Source organism: Silurus meridionalis, chromosome 15, assembly GCF_014805685.1.
Source record: "Silurus meridionalis isolate SWU-2019-XX chromosome 15, ASM1480568v1, whole genome shotgun sequence".
Taxonomy (NCBI): domain Eukaryota; kingdom Metazoa; phylum Chordata; class Actinopteri; order Siluriformes; family Siluridae; genus Silurus; species Silurus meridionalis.
Window position 1 is genome coordinate 10877230 of NC_060898.1, and position 17251 is coordinate 10894480.

General features: G+C 36.2%; 1 protein-coding gene across 4 annotated transcripts in view; it reads right to left on the reverse strand.

The window, feature by feature from the left end:
* The window catches only part of ppp2r2bb (protein phosphatase 2, regulatory subunit B, beta b), a 64375-nt gene that overhangs the window by 16939 nt on the left and 30185 nt on the right, over positions 1–17251 (reverse strand). The window contains exon 1 of one of the 4 annotated variants that reach the window (XM_046867123.1): positions 15172–15680. The exons of the other annotated variants lie outside the window; for them this stretch is intronic. Within the exon in view, the coding sequence (XP_046723079.1) occupies positions 15172–15241 (70 nt within the window). The 5' untranslated portion in view covers positions 15242–15680. Of the gene's footprint in view, positions 1–15171; positions 15681–17251 lie in introns of those variants that run through there. 4 annotated transcript variants of the gene reach the window in all.

Sequence of the window (17251 nt, forward strand, 5' to 3'; positions counted from 1 at the left end):
TTGTCAAAATCAAGCCTCTGTAAGCTGTAAGTCATTTTTAGACTTTGTAAAAATATATGTTTATTAGTATATCAGTTTAATTAAATGCCTGCTTAGTTAAATAATATATAAAATAATATTTGATAATCAATAAAGTTAATGCAATAAACGTTTTACTACTTTTATTTGATTGGCACAAATTAAATTGATTTAAATAAAATATAATAAATGGAAAAATGTACTTAAATATTTGTTAGACCCAATTTGGTTAATACAGATGTGTATGCATGTGGGTGTGTGTGTGTGTGTGTGTGTGTGTGTGTGTCTGTGTGTGTGTGTGTGCGTGTGTGTGTATGTATATGTTTTACATTTAACTTATTTGTTCCACATATTTCAGCATACTTTAACAAAAGTCTTCATTCCTTCCTTCCATCCTTCATTCATTCATATGAATCGCAGCAATCGGTGAGAACTCAGGTCAGCAAAGAGGAAGTGGAAAGAAATCGCAACTTAACGCCGACCTCGCATCTTGCTGTGCATTCCTGACCAAATTTTCTTTGCCTGTGACTATTACTCAACCCCCATGCTCCATCCTCCCTGACTGCAGAAGACTTTGCCTCCTTCTATGATTAGAAGATTAAGGAAATCTGTCAGACCTTTACTAACTCCCTAACAATGAGTAAGTGTACTCTCATATCCTTATCTTTTCTTTTTCTCCCTCAGATACCACAGCTTCTGCTTGGATCTCTGAATGCTTGGCAGGCATATCTTCATGGATGAGTGCTCATTAACTAAAATTGAACCCCAGCAAAACAGAACTGCTGGTCATCCCAGGTGATTCATCTTCAGGTCAATATCTCTGAATATCTCTTCATAAATCTCTGATTGCCCCTTCAGCCACTTCTCGCAACCTTGGGGTAACTATGGACAATCAACTGTCCTTCTCCTCACATGTTGCTAATGTGGCTTGTTATTTTTTATTTTATTTTATACAACGTCCAAAGGAATCGACCATTTCTGTCCACACAGGCTGCCCAGGTGCTTGTTCAGTCTCTTGTCATTTCGAGATTGGACTACTGCAACTCTCTGCTGGCAGGTCTTCCTCTGAACGCTATTCGTCCACTGCAAACAATCCAAAACGCAGCTGCGCAACTTGTGTTCAACCTGCCCAAGTTCTCCCACAACACCCCACTGCTGCGCTTCCTTCACCGGTTTCTGGTAGCTGCACGTATCAGAATCAAAACACTTATGCTCGCCTACAAGGCCAAAAATAGGCCAGCCATTGATCTTGCTTTTTTGTATATAAAATATATGAGAAACACAAAGAGCCAGGAGAGACTCTCTGACATTGCAGTACTTAACACTGAACGGGCCATTCACATAATTTTTGGATAAGATAGTTAATAGCTTTGATGCCGCGCATGGTGGACGCCGTTTAGCCCTTCACTAAGGTAGGGCATTGTTGTTAAGTTTAAATTTGTATATAATTTGCTGATGAAGGTTCAAAAAGATTTTAAACGTGGTTAAAACCAATATCAAATCAGGTCAGAGAGAGACACTAATTGGGGGTACCCTTCATAAGTGACATCTGCACTTCAGTTACTAGTGTCTAGTGGCTATGCAGTAACTCTATACCCTATTATGTAAGAATCACTAAAATAGAACAGCTGTAGTCAGACTGAAGTACTAAGCTAAGAGTGGTACAGTTGCTTAATGGAGCTATTATCTAATAGCCCCTGATAGTAAATGAGCCATTGTTTGCATAGTTAAAGCCTTTTTTATAATATAAGGAAATGTTTACTTACGTAAGAACTTTTGATTCTCTAAGACAAATACTTATTGTGTTATTATTAAAGTGACACCTTGTATCTCTGTCAATGTCAATCATTCACATAACTGTGATAAGCTACTTTACACATGTAGCTCTAATGCTATTTAAAACACATCACAACCGACTGAGGCTTTCCAAGCTTGACGACACCATTATGATTTCTTGCTCAGAGCTAAACAATACCTTTTGATCAAATGGATGATTGTAAATAGTTGTTCTTGTCCCAGAAAAGATAGCAAAGGACCTCCAGATTTGTTTGTTTTTGTTAGTGTATGTGTATTTAGGATCCCTGGTGGTCTAGTGGTTAGTATGCGCGCTCTCACCGCTGCGGCCCGGGTTTGATCCCCGGTCAGGGAACCAACCCCAGCCACTCTTAGTGCCGATCCCAAGCCCGGATAAATGGGGAGGGTTGCGTTAGGAAGGGCATCCAGCGTAAAAACATGTGCCAAATCAAACATGCGGATGATCCACTGTGGCGAATAAGAGAAGCCGAAAGAAAGTAGTAGTATGTGTATTTGTAAACATAAAAGGACATATTTCTGACATTAAAATGTATATTCATAATCTATTCATTTCTGTATAGCTTATTTGGGACAATGGTCATTGTTAAAAGACTAAACACTACAAAAGACTAAATGGACATTTGGTGCAACCCAGATGAGGATGGGTTCCCTCTTGAGTCTGGTTCCTCTCAAGGTTTCTTCCTTATGCCATCTCGGGGAGTTTTTCCTTGCCACAGTTGCTCATCAGGGACAAACATACTTACAAAGAACATATTTATGTTTAATCACCACATTATCTGTGTAAAGCTGCTTTGAGACAATGTTCATTGTTAAAAGCGCTATACAAATAAAAATGAATTGAATTGAATTGAATTAAACATATAAATTTGCACTGAATTGAGTTGATCAGATCATGCCAAAATAAAAATAAAGGCGTCTCAAAACTTGTTATAGAGATTATGTTTATGTGAGCATACAAGTTGAGTAAAAAAATTATTTGATAAATAGAAGACTTTGTGTGACCCAATTTGCCACAGATGTGTTTTCCCTGTGGAGCTTATATTAGAATGTTTTGTACCTTGAGCACACACACACACACACACACACACTCACACACACACACATAATAACCACACTCAATGTGTTGCTCTGTCAACATGTCAAACAATCATGTCATACACAATGCATCACAAAGAGGTGTAGTGGAGCAGAAATAATTACATCTAAATCACATTCTCATTCCCAATAAGATTTGAAATTCAAATTCAGTTCTCAGGGTTGTCCTGACCTAATTAGACCCTAGGAGAATCTGATTTTCAGACTCCTCAAAGCATTTTTTATCGTTATCAGTATCAGAAAACAAATAAATACCTAAATTATTAATATAGCAAACTAAACACAATTGCTTAGTAGGTAGATGGGAAGCTGGTGAATGGGACACATAGTCCATATGTAGTATTTTATTCAAAGACTTGGACCGTGACAGCGTCTTTTTGTATGCCTATAATGATCAGTGGGTTAATGGAGTGAGGCTGCCTTCTCTTTTAAAAAAGAAAATGAGGCAGCCAAGTCTAAGAATTTGTGTTTCACTGTCATCATTAACACATCACATATGGAAGGAGAAGCTAATTAATTGAACCAATCCAATGAGGGACAGGGCACTGCTACTTTGTCCTGTGATCACAGACAGTCTGGCACTTGCATCCAGACATGTGAAACACACACACAAACGCACGCACGCACGCACACACACACACACACACACACACACACACACACACACACACATTTCCCCATTAACAGTGAGGCACACAAAGAATAGGGAATAGCATTATCCACGGTTGCCAAGGTTCAGCAAAATTTTCAGCTCAACTAAATCTAAAAAAAATAAAAACCACACAAAAGACTTGAATTAAGCCCAAAAAATTAGGCAGTGAAAAGTGAATACAAGGTCACTGTGCTGCACATACCAAAAAATAAAAAAAATAAAAAATAAAGTGCTAATTTATACAGGTGCTACAAGTGATTTTTTCCCCCCCTTAAAACAAAAATAATAGGCTGAAATATATGGCTTTGTGACAAATTCAGCAATCTGCAGATCATTTTAGTCTTTATTCATATACGTGTGTCTGTGTTTGTATATGCAAATGTATTGAAAGAAAAAAATGTCTGACTGCTGCTACTGGCTGTATTCAGTCTTGTAGCATTCACACAATTTACCGCCCTTTCCGATATTAAACTTTTTCTGAATTACAAATACAAAAATGGGTGCTTTAGAAAAGGCACTCAACTGAGTCTGGCTTTTACTTTAAACCTTTACTTTTCTATGAACAATTACGAGTTGTCTCACTACCAGCATATTAAATTCAGATTTTATTATTTCTATTCCAAGTGCTTATCTTTTATAATTAATTTATAAGCACGTAGCTCAATATAACCGAACAGATGACACAAAATAAAATGGAAATGACCACTCACTAGAAAATAACTCCCCCTGTCGTTATTTTATTGCTCTTCTAAACCAAAAGGATTTACACTAAACAATGCAGTGTAAAAACAGTTAATGTAATCCTGTCCAAATAGGGCCTAGATAAATGACATTGACACAGAAATGCGCATGTGAACCTATTTAGTTTAAATTCACACTAAACACAATAACCCTAAAAACAGTTTTTATTTGGAGTGATTTGTGGTAGTTTTTAAAATCAGAAGTGAATGAGGTTTAAGTTCTGGGAAATGGTCCAGTAAAATGGAGCATATAAAAAGATGGAATAAGGTACTGATCCACTTAACTTCATTGATAACAAAATATTAAAATCATTTTTTAGTTACTTATAATTGGCTAGTAGTGCTGACCGAAGTAATTACAAACCAAACTAGTATAGGTTTGGAGACCTTGGGAAAATATTTTGTTTAAATTCCTGTAAAATGCTTCTAAAAATGTATTTTCAGTGAGTAAAACCAGGTAAATGTTTCTTCTCTCTCATCTTTTGCTGTGGTGTCTCATTAACTGTTTACTTCTGTTAGTGTTTATATTTGCTGAAATTCCACCAACCTGTTCTTGCCTTTGACACTTGACTGTCTTTTTTTTTTTTTGCCTCCTCAGATGACAGTCTGATGACAGATGACAGCTACACAACAGCTACACAAGAGCAAACAAACACCCTTTATACAGTTTTGGATAGCACTACTAGCATTAATGCTTGTGATCACTGTGACAGCACATTCCAGCATCTCTGTTCTATAAATAAGGTGAATGAGCATTGTATCTCCTGTATGCATAGTATCAGCAGGAGATGCAAGGCTTAGGGCTGAGTGGATGGAGATAATGCTGTGTCAGAGAAAAATTAAAGTGCAGAGAGAAGAGGAGACAGGGCTAGAATAGATAAAGGTCATTACTATAATTTGGTAAAGCATGTTTTATAAAATGAATATAAATAATTTAAATTAAATCTAATCAATATGCAGGTAATGTGAGGTGTGGTTTTTGAGACTGTCATGAAATAAATCGATTGCACTTAAAACAACACCACTGTATGCTGTATGACTGTATGTTGTTGACTCTCAAATGCTGAATAATGCTTGATGGTTGCCTATAGCAAAAATCTAATTTGAAAAACTATGTTCCGGTACATCCATAGCCACAAGCCACTGCTGCTCACAGAGCATGAGAGGGTTCATAAATAAAAAAATCAAAAAATCAAATATTTTATATATATATATATATATATATATATATATATATATATATATATATATATATATATATATATATATTTAGAAATAGCACCCTGATGCAGCACCTGCCACTTTCCCCAAAATTCCTACTGTATAATAATATATATATAAAGTGTATAATAAGTTCTTTAGAATATCTATTATATTCCAAAATAGTGTTTCACATGTGGTGTGAACAATGAAACCTGTGAATATTTAAACAAAACAGACTGTGTTCTTGTGTGTTCACCCATCTCCCCCAACATTACCACCTGCTCAGTCTTTCACTTTACTGACCGCATCATGCATCGGAGGATTTTTGTGTTGAGGAAAATAATAAATGCGTCTCCTGGGGTTGAAGCTGAAATTCTTTTTTTTATAAATAAATCTGATGCTATGGCCAGGGGGTTGTTTGCTTGGCAGCCATGTTTAGCTAGCCCTGGTCAATAAAAAACAGGCACAGCTTCACATCCCATCATCCAGACAGATTGCATTTCTGTTGCAAGCAGCCAGCAGTTTGGTCAGAGGTCTTTACTTCCTTGCTGTTTATTTTGTCAGGAAGGTCATAGGCTTAAAGCCAACATTCGTGTTCGACTTGACCTACTAAAAAATAAAACTCGGACTGTGTGAAAACTGGATGCCTGTTTTAGATTTTCCACATCAAAGAGTGTTTAATTTTTAGGTATGACTTTTTTAATGGTGAGTCATTAAATAACACTGTGACTTTTTAATGAAACTAACGTTCACGAACACCTCCTTTTAATACAATTTTACATTTAATTTATATAAGCAATCAACTGACAGAAACAGCAATGTGACATCTGAGATACTGCTCGGTGTCACTGGTCCGAGGGCAGACACAGTTTCAGGAGCTACCATATATAAGGAGTTGTTTCCTCAGCTTTATTGTAAGTTAAAAAAAATATGTAGGTTAAAAAATAAACTTGTGTAATAACAGGGATAAGTCATCAAATAAAACAAAGATTTTATAGATCTTGACCGCCATCCTCTTCTCTCTCATATTTCTGTCAGGGGCCTTTCCCCTGCACAGAATGAATTCTATGTGCCATTATCTATTCATTTTTCCCTCCAGAAGCTCATCAAATGGATGATGAAAGAGGGAATTGCAATGAATAGAGGGGGGAATGATGAGCTCAGACACTGTAGCTGCACTTTACGTTCCACTGCAGTGCTATGAAGAGCTTCTTTAAATAAATAACTCGCATCTGCATCTTCAAAAGAGAAATCAAATCAATCTCAAACTGTGCAGCATGACCAGGGACAAATCAAATCCATCCAGGCTATTCTAAGCAGAAAGAAGAAATGTCTATTATTTCGTTACCTAAGGATATCCAAATAAGACAATGACAAAAAAATAAAAAATAAAACTAGACTGTAAGTGCTTCAAACTGATCTGGGTGGGGAAAAGTATTTTTCAAATAAATCCAACAGAAATAGTCTACAGTACATAAAAAAAACTTCAGGAGGCAGTGTAAATATCTAGCATCCTTTCTACTTAATATTGCTCACAACATTGCCTTTATGTTAACATCTAAAGATAACAAAACCAACATAGACAGCAGCAGTGTGCGAATGTATATTCTTCCTTATCTTTTAGTTTCATATGCAGGTTGTATTAATAATATAATATATGATTAGTCATTGTGTAATAAGTTGAAGAGAACTAAAATAATACAACAAATGTGACATAAACCTCTGTGACCTAATTCCTGATTTGCCCTACAGCACCCTTTATACTGGCAGTATTCATCTCTATAACACCAATATCTGTGTCCACCTGCTAATCTATTACATGCTCACACCAGTAATGGTGGTAATGGTGTGTGCGTGTGCGAGTTTGTGTGTGTGTGTGTGTGTGTGTGTGGTTGGGGGGGGTGTTGCACAGATGCCCTGGGCTGTTGTTCTAATGAGAAACACAGGTAATATCCAGATGCCACCATCATAAATTTCTCTTATTCCCACGCCAAGTCTGAATGATTAGACGCTGATCACCATGAGCGCCACACTATGGGACATTCATTAGAATCTGCTATGTAAGTGTAAGGGGATTGAGTAGTTAAGTTGCTTTAACTCTAAAACATTCTCAGAGAACTTACAGAGAGCTTGATAGTATAATGTTTGTTGTGACGTGTTAAGACCAAGATCTAATTTTAATTTTACGCCATTTTTATTTTAATCTAAGCTATTAGCAAAATAAGGTCATATAATTTTTTATATTTTTTTTAAGGTATGTCCACATTTCAGAGAGGGCAGTTGTGTTAGTCTATTTCTATTTTCTAAGTATTTGTTAAATTCATTAAATTTGTTGCATATTTCTTAAATGCCATAATCTTATAACCTTCCACTTCTGCACATTTCCTCTTCAATGCCATAGCCTTAGAACATTTATCTGTACTACTCAACAATGTCCACACATCTCTGCACTGCTATAGCCTTTATATTTATTTACTGTACATATGCTTACATATATATCACATGCTGTACATATGCTACATATTTATCTGCACTATTTGCACGATTACTACTTTTTGCACTTCTCGTAGATGCCAAAATGCATTTCGTTGCTGTGTACCTGTACAATGCAATCTATCATTTATTTCTCAACTGAAGAAAACAGGCACATGTAAGTTAAGTTGAAGCGATTCCTCGAGTAACTTTGTAACTGAGTGAATCATTGAGGGAAATTATTTGCTTAGATGCTAACAATTAGCTCTGGAGGAGACAGAACAAGACAGATGAAGCAGACCATTCATACACCAAGAGCTTTAAACTTTAAAAAAAGGTTTCAACTTTTTTAGAATTGCGAGAAAAAAATAGTTTTTTCTCCCGATGCCGTGCAGCTCAGAACACAGGTGAGGTGCATTTTTTCATTTCTGTTCGGAAATTTCATCGGTCTAATGTTATGGGGCTCAGTTTTTTGGCTTGAAGTTTGTGAAACCGGAAAAAACCCAGGAAAAATTAATAAATAAGATGCTTCGTTGTTTAAGCCGCGGGGTTCAAAACGTGGGAAAAAAGTAGCGGCTTATAGTCCGAAAAATACAGTAACTTATTTTTTTTAGTAATCTGAGTAATTTGAGTAATAATTTTAGTTATTTATTGTTTTTTATTTATATATTTGTATTTGAATTTTGTAATATACTCTTGTATATTTAGTATTGCTCTTGAATAAAGAAAAAGCACTTCTTGTCCGATTACTCGATTAATTGTCGGAATAATCGGTAGAATACCTAATTGCTAAACTAATCGATAGCAACATCCCTCCATGTACATAATGTTGCTATAGGATGTCTGTAGTAATAAGGTTAGATTTAGACAGGATAAACAACCTCTATGCAAACTTATGCTCAGTTATTAGTAGGCCACATGACCATGTTTGGCTATACCAGGAAAATGTTTAAATTAAAACCCTGAAAAGCAGTGTTTCTCTAAAAAAGTATTTTTAAATGTTGTCTATATGTTATTGTTGTCAAAGTTTTAAGTAATTTAACTTTAAATAACCTCAAGTCTTCCTAGAAGATTTTGGAACATGGCTGTGGGGATTTGCTAGACCACAGAGGATATTGTAGAACACGATGCTACAATATATATGTAGAGGTGATGTCACCTCTTATATACATAAAAGGTGGCATTACTATGATTTGGATTTTATTGTCCATCATTTAAACAAATGACTTTTTCATTAATGGTCCAGAACCGTATTCTTCAGCATCAGCCACCACTAAGTCATTAAAATGCAATCATATATTAGTTGCCTCATAATAACAATTCAACCAGATAAAAGATAAGCAACATCCATTCTGAATCTATTTAAAGAGGTATGGCTTCCAGTGTGAACTGCATTTAAAATAGTGTCTAACTGAAAAGCCTTAAACTAAATAACTTTTTATTACTGCAAATGCTTTAGCAGACATGAAATATTTTATATATATAAATATATACAGTATAATAGTTTTTCTGGCTTGCTCATTAGGAATAAACTTATTAAAATATTAAACATTATATTATTTATTTATTATTAGACTTATTAAACATTAAACTTTTAAGCACTAAACTTATAGGCGATAACAGAGTGGTAGCTCAGTGGTTAAGGTACTGGGTTACTGATCAGAAGGTTGTACTGTATCATGGCTGACCCTGCATGCTGACCCCAGCTTCCGATCTAACTGTGATATGTGAAGACAAGAATTTCACTTTGCTGTAATGTATATGTGACAACGGCTATTATTAAAAATGTATATATATTGTAAGATTTTGTATCTCTAGACAGCAGTTTTGGGACAATGTTCATTGTTTTAAGTGCTATACTAATAAAACTAAATTGATTTGAAATATTTAGGTCTGTATAATTGGATGTAATTATTGGAATTACATTGGATTTACTGTAATTGTTTTTTGGAGGAAACAAGTAAGCCCTTGGCCATAGAAGCTTAGCACACAATCTCTAGCCCCTGTTTTTCCACAGTTTACCCAGTTTATCAGTGTTTCTCCACCTTGGTCCATGGTGGAGTACCTTCGACCATAAACATCATAGTGTTGAACCTGCTCCCAACTCTAATTCAGCCAATTAACAATCCTAACTTAGTTTGAACTTGGTTGAAGTTGAATGAAGGGAAAAACACTGTAATACTGCAACTCTAGACTGTCTCTAAATGGCTGCTGATGTAGCTATAAAATCCATAAAAAGCTATAAAATCGGTGACACATCAACCAAAGCAAAAGATCAAGGAATTACTTCCTGCAAGGAAAAAATGGTTGCACAAGATGCGCGTTATTGTTTTTTTGCAGGACTATGAGGGACTATTATTATCTAAGGGACCTTTTTTAACATTATTTAGCCTGATAACTTGACTTAGTTTGTCAGGAAGACTATGTTGGACTATATTGGAGTCTCTGTTCTGAATTATTATATTATTATTATTATTATTATTATTATTATTATTATTGTTATTATTACTAAGCTGTTACTAAACTGTTGTAAAATGCTAATAAACATATATTTAAAAGTATTGATAGAAGTATAGCAGTATGAAACAGGCACTACCTTGGTCATTAACATTTATATTAGCTGACCAGAAATGTGTGTGATGACTACCAAAGTAGTTACCAATTGCTGCAATGTTACATCTACATGTTCTATTTGTGTTTGAGTTGTTCAGAGCGTACTCGTGCTAGGTTTCAACAATATTATTATCCCCTGCCAATCCATGTCTATTTTTGAACAGAAAACAGTTGTGCTCCAGTACAATATACTGTTGCCATGTACTCCTGTTTCAGGGGCACAGCAAAGTCAAGTCATTCAACTTATATATATTTTTCATCATGTCACATTGCTAAAGAAAATGCATTCAGGGTTCTATTTCAGACCATTTCAAATCTACTAAATAACCTTAGCTTTAAAATGTTATTTTTGTTATCCGAGTTATGGGCTCAAAGTCAAACTTTGTTGATTCAACTTTATTTAATTAAATTTTTTATTTAATCTTTTTATCTTATTTAAACTTCTCATGTCTTTAATGGCACCTACAATGAAGGTTACAGTTACAATCATCAACAATTATTTGTTTGTTAGTTAGCTTGAGTTTAGAATCATATATTAATATTGCTTAGGTATTTCTTAAATTATAATGGCTTAAGTGTTTATTTGAGTTGTTCAGGGAACCTTAATCCTCAGGACTAAGCTGTACTGCAACACAGGTCAGTGTGGACTCAGGCTCTGCAGTTGAAAACAACAGCTTTTTTCAATCTGACCTTTAAAAATTGCACTTTATATAAGATACAGATTAGTTTTTGTCCTGCCCTAATGCACCGTAATATATTGCATTTCTAAAATCTTTATTTGATCAGTCTAAGTAGAGCTGCAAATCTTATATCTTGGATTTTTGCATTTCATTAAAACTGAATTACAGAATTCAATTGTTAAATAGTTATTTTATGGTTAAATAAAACACACTGATCAATTTAATATGTAAATAATTTCTGCCGATTGTTAATTTCATATATATATATATATATATATATATATATATATATATATATATATATATATATATACACACACACACACACACACACACACACACACACACACACACACATACATACATACATACATACAATTACTACTGTATTTAATTATCAAGAGGCTTTTTCAAATGGAATATTTGGTAGCAGATGACAAAATATAAAGAGCTCTCCCTTAGAAGTCAGCGACCAGATGTCTGTTTCAGATAATAGAATGGACCTAAGCCACCAGGCATATAAACACAGCTCAAGGACATTCATGTTAAAATAAAAAAAATTTACATATTCTGACACAAGGGCTTTTACGAAGACTATTAATTAATTATGCCTTTCTGGTATTCACAGGCTGACAAATGAATGCTCTGCTAAAGGGCTAAAAATAAAAAGAATGTAATTTACAAACAGTGTAAAGCCTTTTTTTTAAAGTGCTGTTATACAGATATGTGCAAGTCAGTGTCTAGCATTACACCCCTTAGCATATATGAACTCAATCTTGGTTGATGCACAGCATGGCACACATACACTGTTTTTTGTAGCAAGCTGCTTTATTTTTTTTATTGGTTCTTCACTTTTAGAGGTAAAATAATAAAAAATTACTGTGCACAAAGCAAAATGTTGCATTGCATATTTTGCAAGCCAGGTTCCTGGTTAATAAGAAATAAGATGTTTTAGAGCACTTTATTTATTCTCATTTACAGCCCCCTGTCTGTTTTCTTTTGTTCTTTTCCCTTTGAACTAGTGCACTGTACCCAAAGACCAGTCCTTATTTACAGCTCCAACTAAAGATACAGGTTTGGGGAGCATCTCTCAAGTCGGTTCCTCAAGAAATTGTAATCACTCCTGTAAGATACTGCTCAGTTTTCCACTCTAACAATGTAAGCTAGCATGAAAACAAATACAATACTTATTCCATCTTTACACTTCATTTTAGTTTAGTAGGTGGCTTTTAAAGTGTTCAATCAACTTATTGGATACTTGGTGCTTAAACATTTGCTCACTTGCCAGTAAGTGCCCAGTAAGCAGCTAGAGAGGGCAGCGATAAGCCTCCTTAGATGTGCACACAGATTATCAATGGAGTGTTGTGTGTGAACTCCGGAAACTATAAAGGCTTTTGGAACTAATTTCTTTTTGTCAATACATACAAAAAAACAGAACGATATACAGTACATGTTTACATAAACAATATAAACTATATGGTGAAGAACTATGAAGGCACTTAAACTTTAGCTTAAAACACAGAAATATGTATTATCACCAATAATTTTGTGAGCTTTGTATTATGGTGCACACAAAAGCATTAAAAGCTTACTGTCAATGTGTTTCTCATCAGCCACTGCCAATCATGGGGCAATGACACATGAATGTTTGTGCACCTGAATCATGTTGCTAGTTATGAATATACACTGCTTGCTGCACCTTTGTTGACTGTATGCTCTGTAGTGTACCCTTGTTTCATGTCTTAGTTTTTTGTTATTTGATTCTTTGTTCATTTTGTTGTTTGGTTTAATTTTATGTTTGATGTGTATGTGTATCCATATTGCCCTGCCATGAACGTCAGTACGCTTCTTGGCTGCAACTCAGATATCACTATGCAATCCTGTTTGGCTGAGGAGGTTGCTCCATCATATCTCTCAGCTCAAGGTGTCACACTCCCCCTTTTACCTGTCAGAGGGCATTGCTCCCCTTCTGACCTTGCAAAGGGTACCCCTCCCCCTATCACCTCTATCTTCCCCACCATGGTGAGTTGTATTCACCAACGATCTGCTGATTCCTTAGCTGAAGAGTTCAAACTTTTACTACATTAATATTTGAATTTAATATGTATGTATACGTATATTGTGCTGCACAATCCTGATAGAATGAGTTTCTATGTCAGAACAGCTGCATCCAACCAAACACCATCATGTGCAAAGCCTAAAGTAAGCTGATAGGGTGTAAAGCACACCACCTCTGGACTAGGGAGCAGTAAAAATGTATTCATGAATCACGCTTTTCTGTTTGGCAGTTTGATGGGTGAATCTAGGTTTAGTGGATGCCAGGAGAATATTACCTGCCTGACAGCACTGTACCAACTGTAGTGTTTGTTCGAGGAGGGATAATGGTATGAAGTTGTTTTCAGAGGTTGGTCTGGGCCCCTTACTTCCAGTGTAAGAAAATCTATAAATGCTTTTGCATTCCAAGACATCTTGAACAATGCGATGCCAAAGTGACATTTTGGGGAAAGCCCTTTTGAATTTTAGCATGACTGTGCCCCAGTGTACATAGCAAGGTCCACTCTATAAATGGTCAGAAATTCCCACAGAAACACTACAAAATGTTATGGCAAGCCTTCACAGAAGAGTGGAAGCTATTATTGCTTAAAAGAGAAACCAGCTCCATATTAATATCTAGCTATTCAAAATGTGATATCATTACAGTTCTTATTGTTGTAATGATCAGGTGTCCCAATCCTTTTGTCCATATAGTGTAGATAATAATGCTTAAAAGAACTGAATATGTAGCTCTATGGCATGTAAAGTAATGGCTGATTTGTTAGGTTAGCATGTTTCAACATTAAAGCTGTTTTTTTTTAAACACCAGTTAATCCCATCATATTCAAACAAATATTTCATAATCAACACATTGACCAATTTCATTGATTGAATGTTACTTTTAATTGCTTCAATTTCGTAAGCCATTTTTAGATTATTAATATAAATACCCTGCATATAACCGAGCTTATACAAGACAGTCACATTCCATCTGTTTTGCTTTTTGTTGGTAGTAAACACATTCCACTTACACAGCATTATATTGAGCAAGACCACATTAAATTACCATCCTCATCTCCGCATCCATTAGCGCTGTTTCTGGATGTGAGCAATGCAAAGTGGTTCCTACTTTTGTTTTACTGATGTGAATAATGAAAATAAATCAATGGAAGGTTTGTAAATTCCACCGTCTGTTCATGGAATTAACAGAATAGTCATCTTTTTACAGTTCTGATCATTTCAGAGCTCTGAATTTGAACCAGTAAGGTTTAGTAAGCAAAAAATATGTTGTGCATGTGTCTGATTACATGCTGCAATCGAAAGCATGCTTTAAGGCGACATGAGTCACACAGTCACATGTAAGACCTGAATTAAAAAAAATGTCCTCGGATCAAAACCATGTCTCTGATCTGATACCAAGTGTTTCAGCCAGGTCAAGTCAAATAGTGTAACATTTCTAATTTCTATGTGCTGTTATCATGCAGCAAAGTTGTGTATGTGCTTCTTAAATCCATTCTTACCAACACATCAATCTATTGCATTTACAACATGTCCAAAATGATTTCAAGCTCTTTTGCTCCGGAGTTAATGCGGTGAATCTGCTTAGGGTCTTAATCTGGCTGTTTCTATTTTAGCCAGTAGACACGGGAAACATTCTAGAATGCATTTCTTATAAATAAACTATTGTATTAGATCCCACTATAAATACTCTGCGCACTTAGTTCGACATTACTGATTTTCGTTGGAACAAATCTACACCTCCGTCAAACATTTTAGGTCTAAAAGGGGCAAGAAAAAGCCAGAGCAATTAAGCAATTAAAAAAGCGGAAATCATCTCAAATTTGACTACCTTCAGTTGCATAATTGTGGTCGCGAAGGAAGCTGCTGTTAATTTTGCGGGTGTCTATTTCCTCATCCATGTATAAGGCGGTGTGGCTGGAGACTGTATGAATAAAAGCCGGCGTCCATGATCCGCCGCATCGACTCAGATCCGAGCAGTCCGCACGCGCTGCGGCCGCATCCAGCCGGCACAGAACAAGTAGATGCTGCTAGTGGTTTCGCTCGCGCGCTCTCTCCCCATACACACACACACACACACACTTACTTGCTTATACAGCAAGGGAGCGAAACAGCCCGTGCTGTCACAATTTCTGGGTGTGACAGTGTCAACTAACGAAATGCGACTTCTTTACTGAAGGACAATCGGAACGAATAATCGAAGGTACTAAGCGGTGTAGATACAAATCCATACTCTGAAGGCGTAGCTGTGTGGCCGAGCTGCAGCAGAATGGAGAGAGTGAAGAGCAAGCGGCGTTGCTGCAGTAGCTGCTGCGCACCCTGCGTTTTTAGCTCCGCCCACCATCTCGCACCTCGCTCCTGCAGGAGCCACAGGACGCGCATGCGGGTTCCCAGGGCTGTTAGAATCATCAACACCGGCATGAAACTTCCATTTAGTACATAGTTAAATCCAGCACATAAAGCTAAACGAACTGCTTCTGAAGTTTTACTTTACTTTATTTGTATAGCGCTTTTATTTGTACCAGCTGTCTGACCCCGTCCGTTAACCTGTACATCACCACTGCAAATAAGAAAGGGCTCATAGCCAAACCTTGATGCAGTCTAACCTCCACCTTGAACCAGTCTGTCATTCCTACTGCACACTTCACTGCTGTCACACTGTCCTCATACATGTCCTGCACTACCCTCACATACTTCTCTGACACACCTGACTTCCTCATACAGTACCACACTTCTTCTCTCGGCACCCTGTCATACACTTTCTCTAAATCCACAAACACACAATGCAACTCCTGCTGACCTTCTCTATTTTTCTCTATCAACATTCTCAAAGCAAAGAATGTGTCTGTGGTGCTCTTCCTCGGCATGAAACCACAGATGGTCACCTCTTCTCTCAGCCTGGCTTCCAATACTCTTTCCCATAACTTCATGGTGTGACTGATCAAAGTTACTGCAGGTCTGCACATCTCCCTTATTCTTAAAGATCCAGCACACTCCTTTTCTATTCCTCAGGCATCCTCTCACCTTCCAAAATCTTGTTAAACAATTTTGTTAAAAACTCCACTGCCATCTCTCCTAAACATCTCCATGCTTCTAGTGGTATGCCATCTGGTCCAACTGAGTTTCCACTCTTCATCCTCTTAATGGCTGCTCTCACTTTCTCCTTACTAATCCTATCCACTTCCTGCTTTCCTACCCATCTCCACATCAACCAACCTTCTCTTTCTATCATTTTCCTCGTTCATCAGCTGCTCAAAATACTCCCTCCAGCTTCTCAACACACTCTCATCACTAGTCAACACATTTCCATCTCCATCCTTTATTGCTCTAACTTGCAGCACATCCTTCCCAGCTCGGTTCCTCTGCCTGGCCATCAGTATAAATCATTTTCTCCTTCCTTAGTTGTCCTGCACTTCCTCATTCCACCACCATGTCTCTTTGTCTTCCCTTCTATTTCCAGATGTCACACCAAGTACCTTTCTAGCTGTAACCCTTCTTCACTTCTGCAGTAGTTGCCCAATCATCCAGCACCTCTTCACCACCACCCAGCCCCTGTCTGACCTCTTCCCTGAACCTCACACTACACTCTTCCATGCAGTTTTGGATTTTGTTTTTCATCAATAATAAAAATCTTCATTTAAAAACTGCATGTTGTGTTCACTTATGTTATTTTTTACTAATATTGAAATTAGTTTGATGATCTAAAACATTAAAGTGTGGCAAACATGCAAAAAATAAGATTCAGAATCCAAATACTTTTTCACACCACTGTATGTGTATATATATATATATATATATATATATATATATATATATATATATATATATATATATATATATATATATATATATATGTATATATATATATATATATATATATATATATATATATATATATACGCTTATCTCGA